At 40.6% G+C, this 16,430-nt stretch overlaps 1 protein-coding gene across 1 annotated transcript in view; it reads left to right on the forward strand.

The window, feature by feature from the left end:
* Nucleotides 1-16,430, forward strand: part of ADGRV1 (adhesion G protein-coupled receptor V1) — a 552,089-nt gene that overhangs the window by 482,522 nt on the left and 53,137 nt on the right. The window contains exon 87 of the mRNA XM_012802802.2: nt 14,684-14,805. Within this exon, the coding sequence (XP_012658256.2) occupies nt 14,684-14,805 (122 nt within the window). The remainder of the gene's footprint in view (nt 1-14,683; nt 14,806-16,430) is intronic.

A 16,430-nucleotide genomic window follows, 5' to 3' on the forward strand; every position in this document is an offset into this window, starting at 1 on the left:
CAGCAATTGGGGGAATTAGCAATTGAGCCATAAATTTCTTTAAAAATGGTTGACACAATACCTATGGTCATAATGTCATGCTTAATAGTTTACATATTATAAAACTCAGAAAAAAGGAGGAAAATTACATTTGCAATATGTTGTTGTCTTTCAGAAGAAAAGTATCCCATATTAAAGGCAAAGTGTGAATGTCACTGGGCCATAAACTTTGACCCTTACCAATGTACTGTCTCAGTTGCTCTGTCAGACCTGAAATAGCCTCCTTCATAAACTGTCACTTCCCTTAAACCCAATTACGAAGATCACACCTTCCAACTAATAAGATATCAAATATATTTTTATTCTTTCCTGTCCTTCAAGGCCACTATATCCCTGCGTAATGATTTTACCTGCCGGGTGTGATATCATGTACCTGTAGTCCCAGTAACTCACGAGGGTGGGCAGGAAAATCACCGGAACACAGGAATTTTGCAACTGTGGTGCTCAGTGGTAGTACCTGGGAACAACCACTGCACCCCAGCCTTGGCAACATAGACTGTATCTCCAAAATAAATAAATAAATGCTTTTTAAAAATAATAACTGCCCTTATTGTTACGTATGTGCTTTTTGCTTATACCACCATTTTTCTAGTGATGTTACCGTGGTTACCCTTTTTCCTGATATCCTTTCTTCCTGGGTCGCCAAGGTCCTCTCCACATCTCTCTGAACACCTCTGTCTGTCCTGCTCCTCCGGCTCTGACTCCTGTTGTCAACCCTCATTGTGACCTCCCTTCTCTTGATCCATCTCTGTTCTTGCAGAATCAACCTGGAACTTGAGATCAGAGACGTTAAGGACTTTTTCAGCAGCTCCCTTGATTTCCTTGATTTCCTCACCTGCTCGGTTTCCTCCTGGAGTGATATTTTGCCCATCACCAGTCCAGTCGGGGCCACCCAGTTCTCTGTTAGCAGCCAGTTAGTCTACTTTGTAGTGGATACTAATTCACTCTGAGTACCCTTAACTGAGCCATCTCTGCTTCTCAGAAATCCTTTGGATTTTCTTTGAGTCCTAAGTAATTTTTGAAACAGATCCCACAGCCCTGAAGTCCTGTGTTTTAGATCTTCCCACTCTCTCACTCAGCTTTCCTAATCTTCATCTGACCCCTCCTCTTTGCCTCTCTTCTTCAACTCTGTTTCTTTCATCTCGGATGGGAAGGGAAGCAGCTCATTCTCGCCAAGGCCAACCTTCCCCATTGTGCCTTTCATCTATTTTTCCTTCTCCTGGAAATGGTTTCATTGAACTTTCCAGAGCTGCCTTACATCTGCACTGTTTCTCTGAGTCTTCTCAGTCCCTCTAAAAGCATGCATCACTTTACACCGCTCCAAAGAGCTGACTCCCAATGCCGCCGCTTCGTCAGTGACTGCTCGGCCTCGCTCCTCTACCTCCCCAACACACTTCTTAGAGTAGTTCATGCCTGGGTCCTTGTGGAAGTTTTGAGATACGCAAAATTCAAGAAGTGTAAAATCTGTGCAGGTGGACACACCTGAAGCCCTCCCAGCAACACCAGTAACCCAAGCAAGTTGAAACTCACATGGGTGAACCAGAAAGGATGCTGTGGACTGTGTTTGCTGGAAGTGAAATAATGAACAGTAACACAGTCTGTCTCAAAACGTTCGTAATGACCTTGTGTAGGAGCCGCCTTTACTCATGGTCTCCTCGTCATCACCCATAACCCTGGACACTAGATCCACTGACCTCCCTTCTCTTGCTCTGACCTTAAATTTGTCTGTATGAATCATTACAGAGGATCATGCTTCCTGGGAAGTCCATCTCCCCTGGTTTTCATTGCTGTTCCTTTTGTAGGTATTTTTCCTGCTAATTGCCAGGCTGTTGCTCTTTCTTGTGACTCAGAACTCTGAAATGTGTATCTTTTCTGGGAATTACCTTCACCTTTTCTCACGTAACAGTGATAATTGTCAAACTATGCACTCAGCCCACCTCCTCTCAGCATTTGTGGGCTCACATTGCTTTTTGGACACATCCACTTGGGTTTCTCTCTGATATCTCATCCACAAGAAGTACAAAAATTGTCATCAACTTTGCTCCCTGCCATGCCCTGATCACTCTGATTTCAGTGCTACTCTTTCACACACCCCCCATTCTTTCCTTTCTTCCTTTTGATCTTCTTATTTTCCAACCTAGAGGTCAGTGTGATTTCTTTATTCCACAGTCACAGGCATTAAGCTTTGATGACTCTTACTGCAGATGTGGTGAACTAGACTCCTGGTGATAAAGTCCCACGGTCCATATGTTGTTGAATATGCCCATTGCTTTCTAATCGAGAGCTCTACTGTGGATTGACCTCTCTAACGTGGCTCTGCCCATTCCCTCTTCACACTGCCACTCCTTTTTCTCAGGACTTCAGTGTCAAGCACTAGACCCCTGCTGAGTCACCTGTGTGGTGTCCTTGCTTCCAGCACTCTCTCTGTCAACCTGTTTTCTTTCCTATGAGATAAAGCTCTGTTTGAATCATGCCACACCTCTTCTCTAAAATTTTAAACGGCCTCTACATTTTCTATAAAATAATTCTGTGTTGTTTGCCCTAGGCCTCAAGATCCCTGGATGACCTAGTACTTTAAACATTTTCTCGTTGCTTACTTTCATGGACCTTTAACTACACCCAAAGGACCAATTTATAACTTGTGCTTTTGCCTTTTTGTCTCTTCATGATAGTCTCACTACCTTTACCTCAGTGTTTGCATGTTTGAGGATGACTCATCAAGGCCCAGCTGAAACTCCTTCTTCACAAAGGCCTCCCTGGTGCCATCAACAGGAAGAATTTCCTTGAGTTTTATATAACTTCGTCTTTCTCAAACTTACCCCCACCTTTCCTTAAAGGGTGTGTATATGTGTATAGATATCTACATGCATATTCATTATATGTATGCATATACTCATGCACACATAGAAACACACACTGTACAACATGGATAACTAGTTATCAAGATATGTTAATATAATCTTTGAAATTGGATCCATGATGTGATTAACAAAAGGATGTAACTCATCCTTTTGTTAATCATATTTTATCTAATACATACCAATGTTAAGAAATACATTTCTTGAATAGCAAGCAATAGTCAGCGTTTATCTAGAACACTGTTTTTCAACCTTTTTTAGTCTCATGGGACACTTGAACCTATAGTTAAATTTCCACCATACACTTAAATTGTGTTACTCTAAAAAAAGAGAAATAAAAAAGAATATACTTATGTGCTTATACTTATTGTTTTGAAAACAATTTAATTAGTATTCTTTGAAATTTTTCATGGCACACCTCAGATCCTCTCACGGCACATGAGTGTGGTTGGCACAGCAGGTGAAAATCACTGAGCTAGAACTGGCCTAAGTGTTCTTCACTGTAACCCCTAAATTCTCACAATTCACAGAACTTTTTTAAGGAGGTACTAATATGACATTAAATTTACAAGGAAATTGATCTTGGAGCAGTCAAATAACTTAAGGTCACACAGCTAAAAAAGACTCTCCCCTAATCCAGTTTCAGACTTCAGGCTTGTACCTGCTCTGCCGTTCTGCCTTTTTTATGAATAAATTCTACCCGTTCTTGTTTTTCAACCTCAGTGCATGTTTGCTTTATAAAATTGTTTGAGGGCTCATATTCAAAAGTGATCTTTTTCTTTTTAATTGAATTTGACAGAAGCAGATTATAAACTTTAGTACAAATAAGCTCAAGAAAGCAAATATTGTGATTCACAATTACCATGCATCGACTTCAAGAAAGAAGTAGAAATGGTTTGTAGGAAAGACTAAAGGTGATGTATAGCTTTTTACAGTTCTATTGTACAGTTTGATAAAGACAGTGTAACTCGGTATGGTTGTAAACTAATAGGTAATAGAAATGAACAATGTCTGTTCTTTGTACCTTTAATTATACAACCTCCAAGAAGTGTGGTGGTTACTCTCTTCCCATCTTTTCCTCCCTAATGAAAGATTATCTTTAAATAAATACTTAATCCATGGTTATATTAAAGCTATTTTGCCACCATCAAAAAAAAAATGTTACAATCATTTTACACAAACGTTTTAACTAAATAAATTCCACCAAGTTAAAAGAAAAAGAAAAAACAGAGGAGAAAGCAAACAGACAAAAAGAATGCAGCAGGATCTGCCTGGTTATTAACCGTGGACTTGAGCGGCAAAAATAGCTCCGTTTGGGAAGCTTAGGAAGCACCATGACCAAAATGCTGTATGACTGCTCATTGATTAGTCTTAACCCATTAATGTCAAACCCATAGTACCTGGAGTTATTAATAAATAAAATTCTAATACTCCCATTCTTAAAAAAAAAAAAAAAAGACTCCCAAAAGTGTGAACATACAGTTTTTGAGCCCAGGACAAAAGTAAGCTGTAGCATCTGCCTTACATTTGCTAACAAAACCAGACACCTATAAACCAGTTTACCCTTAACAATTATATGAAAAAGAGAAAAAGAAAAAGCTGGAATTCATCTTACAAAAATGAAAGTGTACATATAACATTGACACACGAATACAGGAAGAAAAACTTAATGGTCTATCCTGGGATGCCGATCACTTTGTCAAATTACACTAACTTATATGTATTGTCAAATAGGTGGGGGTTGGGGTTATTGGGGTTTTTTTAGGGGGGGACAGCTTCCTTCTCCCTAGATTATACATATGGTGGCAATCACTATGACTTTCTTTCCCTCCCTTCCTTCCTTCCTTCCTTCTTCCTTCCTTCTTTCTTTCTTTCTTAACACAATTGTTTTTCTTTCTCTTTTCTGTAAGGGCTTGGTCCAGAGTTGTTAGGAAGAATGAGCAGTAAGGTGTCAGTTTGCTCCAGTGTGCATGAAACCCGGCCACACCTGTGGGTACTGCGCCATTATGTAAATGATAATGGTAAGCCCTGTATAGCTCAAGTATCAGGCTGCCTTGTGGTCAGTTAGCATTGTATACACCCGAAAACAGTCTGTGTGTGGGTTTGGTATGCATTTTCTTGGTTTAAATATATAGTAATTTAAAACAATAGAGAGCAAATAATATAACGAAAGCTTTCCGGAAATATAATTATTTCTAAGGCCAAACAGTGCCCTGGCAGCAATCTGATAGCTGTTGGAAGAAAAGGTGCAGTTAATCACATTGACGGAAAACCAAAAGTCTGAACTCAAGTAGACCTTTCAAAATAGTGACCTGGCAAAGGAAGAAAATAATAATCATATAAAATTTTAAATGTACGTTACAGTTTGAGTTGTGATCATTAGAGACCCAAATTAAAGAAAGGAAGTCAGCTTTGAAGTAAACTGGCATGTATCCAGATGCAGGCTCTACCAGGAAACCGTCCAGGGAGCTGACATGTATGATACACCATGAAATATGTTCTTGCAAAATTAGAGTTATCCATAGGGTTAGTTTTCCCAAGATGTTGTGTTAGATTTGACTTAAGACTTCAGCATTGAACTTGAGCCTATTAAATCTTAATGAGTACTCTGTGATGTCCTATCAAATTATGTATAAAACATAACTGGCTGTTCATGGCCAAATACATAGCCAGCTAATTTCCAGAAATTATGAGGCCATTTAAAATCTAGTAAGATTCAAAATACAGAAGGAGGCAGGTTTAAAGATATGTTGTGCATTTTCATCATATTACAAAAGTTAAATTTGGTGGAAAATTGTTGGTGAGTGCCTGAGAGTACCTGTAGGTGAGTTTTGAGGTCTTTAATGGCTGAGTAACTGGTATATAGTTAGAAACTAGGTTAAGCCAGTCTTCAGTATTTAGTTGGCTGACTTCATGTTTGTTTTATAACTCCAATCTTCTAAAACAGTGGTTCTCAACCTTCCTGGTACCGCAACCCTTTATTACAGTTCCTCATGTTGCAGTGACCCCCAACCATAAAATTATTTTCATTGCTACTTCATAACTATAATTCTACTACTGTTATGAATTGTAATGTAAATATCTGATATGCAGGAGACTCCACCCAAAGGCGTTGCGACCCACAGGTTGAGAACCGCTGTTCTAGAAGCTTTTGTCATAAATCCATCTTATGAAGCATTTATCATGCGTATAGAGAATTACTGTGAAGGCTGTGAACCCAAATGATGATTCCTTGCCCCTAGAAGAAAGTAGAACACTTAACCTTTTCCTGAGAAAATCACAAACCTATTTAACCCCCATCATTAGAATATTATCTGGCAGCTTTGAAGTACATGGTTCAAATAGAATTACTCTAATAATAGTTCTCACAAGGTCCATGTGGATATGTCTCATCTAACTTGGTTATTCTCCTTAGATTCAAAATTATAGCCTGCAAATTGAAAATTATATATAGCCTTTGCAAGCCAAGACCGTAATTCTAGGCTTGCACTATTTTTTTTTAATACCAATAAATCACACTCAAAGTAGGTCTGACCCAAGGACTGTCTTCAGGGTCTGAGAGAGCCTAACTCAGCTGTGGGTAAAGTGCTGCTATTTGGAGTCTCAGCAGACCTGGGGACTCCACTTAGAATTTGCTCAAATTCTTCTTCTTTATCACTGGAAAATATACTCTGGGCCAACACTGACCCTCTTCTCTGCCTGCATGTCCAGTTTCTCTCTTGCTCAGAGCCATTAGCTTTGTATCCTTCATAGATCAGTAAGGATCAGGATAAATTCATGTCAGCAGTGGGCAGGTGTAGACCTCCCCTACAGTTGTTTGCTGTGCCTTCCTTTCATCCAAGATATCCTACAACCCATTTAAGTTACCTTCTAGAGCAGAAGTTTAAAAATTGTGAGCCACAGTACATTGGTGAGCCCACTGCCAACATATTTTAAGCAGGATAGGATGGGATAGAGGGGATGGAATCCAATAGGTCAAAGTGTGTCATACAATAACTTACGTTCCATAAAGCTTTTTAAAAGATACTGTAGCTCACATGTAAAATGCACTTCTTATGTTAGTTTGTTGTCAACGAATTTGAAAGTCAGTGTCCTAGAGTGGATCTGACTTCTCCCTGATCCTGGAAGTGACATACACGTGAGCTCTGGCAATTAAGTTTGAGAACTCATTCTAGAAAAAGTTCTACATACCCCATTGCTGAATATCACTATGGTTTCCTTTGAAGTGCTCCCCTTGGCCATCTGGTGACTCTAGCAATGAAGTATGTAGCACTTTTTCAAGGACGAACTTAATTGTCAGACTTGTACACTCGTATGTCCTTGGAAATCTTCTGGGAAACGGTCAATATCTCCATCACACTTTTTCTCCTTCCCTCTCTTTTTCCTTCCCCTTAAAAATCAATCCCATTGAAGATCTTTGTCTGTGGGAATGTCACTCAAAGCATCTTTGCTCACAAGCCAGACACCTAAATTCTTTATGATGCCCCTGCAGCAGCCTGGCAAGCCTTCTCCCCTCCCGTGAAGTCTGCCCCTCTCCCTGCACCTCCACTGCCCTTTAGATGGACAGTACAGGAGATGACAGGAGTGCAGTTTTCTTTCAGTTTTACTTTTCACTGTAGCACAGGCTCTTAGCCCATCCCCTATGGACCTGAACCAGAATTTGGCTTTTATTTCTTCATTCAACTAATTTATTGAGCCTGTACTGTGATGAGCCAAGCTTGATTCTATGTGCTTGAGATGATGCTTTCCTATGCTCACATTCTAGCAGAGTATCAAACAATGAACAAATAAGTAAACTGTATTAGGGTTCTCCAGAGAAACAAAACCAATAGGAGGTGTATGAGTATGTGTATGTGTATGTGTATACCTGTATCTATCTATCTAGGAAGAGAGAGATGGGAGAAGAGAAAGAGAGAAACAGAGAGAGAGAGAGGAGAGAGAGAATTAGTGCAAGGTGTTGGCTCGTGTGATCAGGGAGGCTGAGAAGTCTCATCATCTGCTACCTGCAAACTGGAGACCAAGAAGGCTGGTGGTGTAGCTCAAATGCCTGAGAGCCAGAGGATGAATGGTGTAGGTTCCAGTCCCCAATCTGAAGGCCTGAAAACTAGGAATGCTGAGGGCAGGAGAAGACTCATGTCCCAGCTCCAGCAGGCAGGCAGAGGAAAGGTGAAACCCTTTTTCCTTTCAGGCCCTGAAGGGGTTGGGCGATGCCCGTGATGCCCACCCACAGTGGGAGGTGCATCTGCTTTGCTCAGCCCACCAACCCACATACTGATCCCTTCTGGAAACACCTCACACACACACACTCAGAAATAATGCTTAATCAGACATCTGACATCCCTTAGCCCAAGTAAGTTGACACACAAAATTAACTATCCTGTAAATTATATAGTAAATTAGATATTAATAAGTGCTATGAAGAAACTACAGTAGGAAAGCGGGAGAAGGAAGGAAATAGAAGATGCTGAAAGGTCCATTCCAAGTGGGGTGGTTGGGAAGTTTTCAGGGACAGTCTGAGTGTGATGGAACTCTGGGTCTGCACACTGGAAGCAACCCTCCTCAGAATATGGTCTGCACACTACCTCAGATAAAAGAAGGGCTCCACAGCCATATAAGATTGGGAGATTCTGATATTAAAAAAACTTAAATATATTCCTTTACTATGTGATACTTTAGGACTTCAAGTGTGCATGAGGGCGGCTATCAATAACCATGTCCTCATGTGGCTAAACTTCCGATGGTGGTGAGGATGAGGGTGACGGCAGGCAGTGGTCACTGAGCCCGTGCTGCTGAGGGCGGTGGGTGCAGCTTCCCTTGCTGGAGAGCAGGTCTCCATGACCGGAGCCCTGTGGGCTGTGGTTCACCTTTTTATTGCAGCATGGTAGGCGTTCACTAGGATCATGGTCTTTGTCCCATCAACATCGACCAATACATGTCAGATTGATGCATGAAATTTCTCATTAAATTTCCACAATTACTGAATTATGGCCCAGAGAGGTTAAGGAGTTCAGCAAAGGTCTCCCATAAGGGTCAACAGCAATGGAATTGGAAGCTGGGGGCAAATCTAATGCTCCGGCTCAGCCTTATTCAGGATATTGCCACAGGGCAGTTATTTTTCTGCAGGGCTCTCATCTTAAAGGATGAGTATAACTTAGACACAGCTCTAAAGCAAATTATCTTCCCCCTGAAATGTATTCTCTTCCCTGTGGACTTTGAATGCCAGGGCCAGTGATATTGAACCGCTGCACTGTGGCACACTGGTGGCCATGAGAGCATCTTAGGTGTCTCGCAAAAATCTGTAAAGCTTGTTAATTAAATTAGTTTTGAAAGACATTCAAAGCATACCTAGTAGATATATTCTTTTTTTACTCTTTTTAAAAAATCAACATAGGTAAGTGTGTCACAGAAGTTTAACTACAGGTTCAAGTGTGCTGTGAGATAAAAAAGGTTTCAAAACGCTAGCCTAGGATGTCTTTGAAGAGAAATCCAAAGCATCAGACAAAAAGAGTAGCAGTAAAAGGGCTGTAAGTCACATCAACAATCCTTTTATTGAACAAACACTAATTAAGGGCCTTATTTATGCTAAGCACTGGGGACATAAAGACAGATAAAACAGACTGGAGGAAGCACACTCACTAACCTCTAAGGGAAGCAATGGGCGTGTTGCAATTACACGTGGTAACAAAGACCCAGATGCATGAAAGAGCAGGGTGTGCGCAGGCCGCCTGGAAGCACAGAGGTCATTTGCCGGAAGTTAGGCAGAGGACGTGTTGTGAGGTTTAACTTAGACGGCATGGAAGCCAGTTGAAGGATTTTTAGCCTTTACTTGTCATGATTACATATAAAAATACACAACACACATGTGTGCGTGCGTATATATCCATATGTGCGTATGCATATACAGATTTTTTTTTTAATTTCAGGATTTCCAAGTAGACACATATTTTTTAAAGTATATGTTCGGTCAGAGTGGGGGATGAATTGGAGCAGAGAGCTGTATTTATCAAACTTAGGCTCACTAACAGCCTGTGACGTCCTCCACAGCGGCAGTGGCCTGGGAAGGACTGTAGGAAATAGATCTGAAAGCAGTTTAGAAGATAAAATAGATGAGGTTTCTGGACCTATTTGGTGTAGTGATGTTTGAGGGAAAATGTGGCATCGGATCAATCTATGTGGATGGTGGTACTGGCAGTCAGAAGGAAAAGAAAGCTTGAGAGAAACTTTACTAAATTCAGCTTCTAATGAACCGAGTTTGAGAATCTGTTGGGATCTTGAGGCCTGGAGCACAGGAGGGATGGAGGCACAGATTTGGAAATTATTGACCCTAACGGGCTTGAAAGAGGGTGACATTGGAGGTTATGAATTTAGGAAGGCTATGTAAATAAATGAAAAACCTGGCACATAATCAGGTATAGAGACAGTCCAGCCTGCTGCAACAAACAATTGCAACTGTATCTGGAGACAGCAGCCACCAGACTAAGACTGAGCACTCTGTTCCCTGAATGGGGTTCCAGGGGCTCTGTAGGGAAATGTGCTCAACAAGTACTGAAGAGAAAAGGAAATTCTAAAATCAGATCTAAGTATAAGAGTAGTGACCTAAGGTTAGGAATGCAAGCACTCAGATGAGGGGTAGCCCAGTCCCTCAGTTTTGCTGTTACCTCTTCCACCCACAGTACCCTAACCTGCTCTGGCAGTTCTGTAAAATAGGAGCCTCATCTTCTCGTAAGACTCGGGTGTATTTGCTGAGAACACTGATGGGTGGCTGTGCATGTGGGATTAAGTGTTAACTCATGTTACAAAAGCTCAAGAACACACCAGTATTTTCTCAACAAGAATATATTCAGATCACTGAAATGTCTCTGCCTCTAGGTATCTGTTAATTTCATGATACAGGCCCATGTTTTAGAACTAAGGACTTTTCATTCCTTTTTTTTACATTTATTTTGTTCTAATTTAAAAATGCTGTGTGCCTACTGAAACAGACCCGTAAATACCTTTAATCCACACTATTTCAGCCTTGTGTTCCTTGTTATCCATTGATGAGTCTGTTTTAGTAGCACATTCCAAATTGTTAGAATCAGAAGGTCAGTGAGGTAAAATTAAAACAAGTACTTTGGGAGAATGTAGACACAGAATAAATTTCAGTTTTGTGTAAATGGGGTGTGATTTCCATAATGAAGCCATTATTGTCATCACTGGTGCATAGCAATAAAGCCAAAGCTGCAGTCACAAAGAAAACATAATACAGCTCGAAACTTGCTTTAAAATAGCAGTTAAATTCATTGAAATCATATTTTCCACTAAAAAAAAAAATAGATTTGGTGCATTCACAATAGAATCTGTAATACTAACTCCCATGAGTAGACTTTCTTGATTTTTTTCCCTTCCCATAACTAATTTCTTTCCCTAAAACCTTTTCAAACTACTTTGTTTTTCATATTAGTGACTCCTTGTTAATTAAAGTATATAATTTAAGTACTTTGAGTTTTTTCCCTCCCTATAGTAGGAAACTTCCTCCTGACACAAGCCTGACTACCTTAGCACAGTCTCTGTTCTTTTTGTCTTAACTGTAGCAAAATAGACATAACATAAAATTTAATATTCTAACCCTCTTAAGTGTGCAGTTCCATTTCATTAAGTCTGTTCGCAACATTGTGCAACCATCATCACTGTCAATATTTCCAGAACTTTTACCTGATCCCAAACAGAAACTCTGTATTCGTTAAATAATAACTCGATATTCTTCCCTCCTGCTAGCCCCTGGCAGCTTCTCTTCTACTTTCTTTCTCTATGAACTTGACCATTCTAAGCACCTCATGTAAGTGGAATTACACAATATTTATGCTTTTCATGTCTGGCCATTGTGAATGATGCGGCCGTGAACACTGTTGTACAAGCACCTGTTTGATCCTTCCTGTCCATTGTTTGGGGTCTAGATCTAGAAATGGGATGGTTGTACCATGTAGTAATTCTACGCTTGACTTTTGAAGGTACCAGCAAATTGTTTTCCATGACAGCCGCACCATTTTACACCCCGCCAGTAAGATGCAGGGGTTCCCATTTCTCCACATCTGAGAAGTTAGTAGTAGTTTACCAAATGTGGAGTGACAGCTTAGGAAATAAAAACTGAAGTGATTTTCATTAAATGAAACATTGATTTCTTTCTTTCTTTCTTTCTTTTTTTTTTTGGAGACAGAGTCTCATTATGTTGCCCTTGGTAAAGTGCCATGGCGTCAACAGCTCACAGCAAACTCAAACTCTTGGTCATAAGTGATTCTCTTGCCTCAGCCTCCCAACTAGCTGGGACTGTAGGGTGCCTGCTGCTCCAGATTTTATAGGCTTCAGGCCCACAAAATCAGGATGTGCCTCTGGATATGTTTCTTCTACCTGAAACCATGTCTTAATCATTGTTGTACTGCTGGGAAACCAGGCTGGGATCTCTTGCTAAGCACACTGAGTTATTTATGACTAGCTTTTTCCTTGCAGGGTTCCTGGTCTGGGGGGGTGCCAAGTTACCACACTTTTCAGCGTAATTCCAGAAAGACGTGGGCACAGGGAGTTTCCTGCCAGCCCTGGGATAATCCTCTGGCTCCCCGTGGAGCTCTGTCCACGCACAGCACTTGCTCTTCTGCTCTGGGCTCGCAGAGGAACATGCAGGCCAAGTTTTGAAAATTGGGTTCCTCGTTGTTCATACAAAATATGCAGGTCCCTTTGTACTCTGCACAGAGCCATAAATAGAATTTTGTTCTTACACAATAGAAGCAGAGAATGTAATTGCAAGACTTGATACCTAATCTTTGAGGAATTTTTGAGCATAGCTTAAGCAGTTTTCTAAAACTTACGGTGTCTTTTCAGAAGTAAAAATTAGCGTCTTGGCCCTTTATCAAATTGCATGATTTCACTGAACAAAAATGAAATTTTATAACAACTAAATAAATTTTAATAGATTCTCCCCTGTCCTGCAGCAAAGCATTAATGACAAAGAAATTATTCATCTGTATAAGCCTTTCCTTATATTAGTCTTACTTTCTTTGTGCTGTTGTAATAAAAACTCAAGACAATTTGTACACATTTTGATTAAGGGTGTATCTGAGCAGGACATCAGCACAGTCTCCTTCTCTCTTGCCTTTGTCTTTTTTCTTTTCTTTTCCCTTCTCACACACTTCCATCCTGAAGCCATTAGTTGGTACAAAGCCAGGTAGGCGAGCCCGGGGTGTCTGGCCCCGTCTGGGAAGAGGCTGCCACGGGAGGGTGAGCTGCACTCCGTGACTGTCAGACACCAACTGAGTTTGGGAGCCCATTTGGGCAAGGGAAGGGATGACTGCGGTGGGTGTGATTACATAGGTGAGTATATTAGGAATTAGGAATAAGGAGAGACGGATTCCTCACCAGCAGAGAAGGGTTACAAACATGCAAAGGGAGAGAACTAGAATTAACCCTGTGGTGTTGGGGCAGAATTAGAAGTGGTGGTGTGAACTAATGATTTTCATTACGTGGCGATAGATACAGAAAAATAGGTGAGAGTGTGTTTGTGTGTGCACGTGTGTGTGTGCACACAAACATGCATCTTCCAATTCTACCTACTGGGAGAGCTTAGGAACAGCAACAGCAATGGCCATACCCAACCAGAGATCTGGTTTCTTTTCTAAAAGAAACCAGGCCTGGGGCAGAGAAAGTTTGAAATATCCTGGGCCAAAAAGCAAGCAGGTGCTAACAGACTAATGAGGACGTAGCAAAAGGCACAGAAACCATCTTAAAGGGGTTCCCACAAAGGACAGTTTGGGCCAGAAATAAATAATGATAGTAATGGATAAGAACCCACTAAATAAAGTAGGAATCTGTAAGTCCCTAGTATAAAAGAAAACAAATGGATAAATCAAACATTTGAGAAGGAAAATACATTTGCATAGTATCAAAGTAGTGCCACACAAGATACTTAGCAACTACAGAAAAAGGAAAAGGCTAACTTTATTGGGGGGGGGGGTATCTGTGCAGCCTCTGTCATAATCAAGTGACCACACCAAGCATCTTCACTAATAGGACAGAATGAATTCTGTCCTGATGTCTTTCAGCTGCTTAAAAATGTGTTTACTTGTGGCTGCAAAGATCTGATTCACTTTCTAAATCTTAAATAACTTGTCATTTAAATACTAAAATTGCTTCTACAGGATATTGTTCTGAAATCCAAAGAAAATTCAAAATAGACAAGTGGAAAGGGTAATGACCCTTGATCCTGAAGAAATCCATTGAAACAATCGCATGAGAACATTAAAATGGGTGGAGTAAGCTTAGTTGATCAAAGTCAGTCAGTCACTTCCTCTTTGCCGTTAACCTTGGCAATAAATTTTGGTGTCTTCTTAGAAAAGGGAGGTGAGCACATGTTTTTCCATCACACAGAGAAAATTTTATATGCTTGATATTTTTTAAGTGCCTTGTCCGAATACATTAACTTCTGGAGCACACTACTGCCTTCCATTTTCTGGTGGAACCCTCTCAAGATTTATGCAACACCGTGGTTGTTTGTGGTACTTTCTGAACATTCCAGCAGGTGGCAGTGGAGGAGAGGAAAGCCCTCCATCCCTATCCCAGGCCTACCAGCAGCTCCATTTGCAAAGCAGAAAAGAAGATGGACTCAGCAATGTGCCTTCTCTTCTCTGGCATAAGAATGTGATTTCCAAGGTTGTTCTTTCAAAATGGGTATTTAGAGCACCACAGAAATGAGCCAAAAGTAATTTGTGACTATGTAGTATTCTGAAGCTCAAAACCTTTTTTTTTTTAATCTCTAGAAATTCCTCTGATTTTATATCTGTTTGCCCTGATTTCTATGACGTGGCTTTGGGGAGGACTGCACATGGCCTACAGACACTTCTGGATGTTGGTGCTTTTTGTCATTTTCAACAGTCTGCAGGTAAGCCTTCCAGTTTGGTTGCGATAAGCACACCTTATCCTAATGAGTACAAAGAATGGAATTTCAGTATTCAAGATTCAAGCATCCCTGTACACACAGGTGAACTAGTGCACACAGTGTTACCAGAGTTGTGAAATAAATGATAGGGGGCTAAATATTCGACATTCGAAATACAGCTGAGAATCTAACTTGTTTATTTTACAGATGAGGAAGACACTTTCATTTTAACAACTACCAAACCCATAATTTTTTTTTTCAGCAGGATGGATGTTTACAAAATTTGTGGAAGCCGGACATGTATGATCTATACACATATTTGGGCCGTGGCTCTATCTAGAAATTAGATCAACTGAGGAGTGAAAGAGATACCGATTTTTAAATAGTCCCCTCTTCAGCCTGGTGCTTAGTGAAAGGACAGTGTTTGGTTCACTGAAAATGATTGACATCCCCACGCCCAGCAGTGCCCAGCTTCAGTTAGTTTTGTGAGCACGCTTGGAGTATAACTAGAAATTATATAACTGTAGCAAAAACTAAAGCTGATGCTTTTAGTGCTTTTGTTAAGTGGAAAAACGTTGCGCTCTGAAATTAACAAAGGGACAAATGAACACATTTTCCTCATTTCCTAAAGTGGAAAGGTCTGTCCTAGTCTAAAATTACTTCTTAAATTTACCAAAAGTGTCTCTAAATAATCTTTATTTTAGCTATCATCTTGCAAGGAGCGCATGTGTACAACGTATGTGTGTGCATATACATACAGACATGTATTTAGGGTCATAGAGTACAATTGAAGTAGACTCAGGCCTTTTTAGGTTTGCACTTTAGAAGACATTTTTTAGTTAGATCATAGCTTACATGGTGCTATCAATAAAAAAAGCATAAATAAAAAATTGATAAAGCGTGTTATCAGTTTAGACAGAGGAAAATACAAAATAACTAAAGCTTTAGAATCAAGTCGATGCAAGCTGATACAGACACCTCTCTATGGACATGGTTAAAATCAAGCACCTAATAGCAGAGTGATAGCACTGCCAACACCAGGGTGGAAAAAGACAGCCCTGCCTCTCCAGGATCTGATGATTTAAGGAGTAAACAATGAGCTCTAAGAAAATTCTGTGGCAGGTGCCATGTAAACAGCATTATGAGAGTGAGGTAAGTTCCTGTTTACTCCTGGCTTTGAGCTGAGCCCAAAGGTGAGCCTGGTCACAGATCCTCTCTTGGTCACCTTTGGATCCCCAGGGCCTTAGTGGAACTAAGATCAATGCCCAGACGGATAGCCTACAAGTGTATTTCATTTGGCAGACACACACTGGTATGCAAAAGAACATTTTAGTTTTCTTAATATTTATTGCAAACTTTTAAAATTGAAAAAATTCTCATTAAAAACTTGAGTTTCTGACTTTTCTTTGAAGGCAATATTGGCATGGCAGCAATTTTCAAACCCTGAGCAGACCTGATATACGCCATTCATTCATTTTACGCAGGCGTCCTCAGACTACAGCCTGCGGGCCACATGCGGCACACCGAGGACAGTTATTCGGCCTGCCGGGCGTTTTTGTTACTGCTGCTTGTCCTGCTTAGCAGCCAACTCATCCCAGGGCCGGCAGTCTGGCCCTCCAATGGTCTGA

The sequence above is a fragment of the Otolemur garnettii genome, unplaced genomic scaffold, assembly GCF_000181295.1.
Source record: "Otolemur garnettii isolate 467f Iridium unplaced genomic scaffold, OtoGar3 scaffold00017, whole genome shotgun sequence".
Lineage (NCBI taxonomy): Eukaryota > Metazoa > Chordata > Mammalia > Primates > Galagidae > Otolemur > Otolemur garnettii.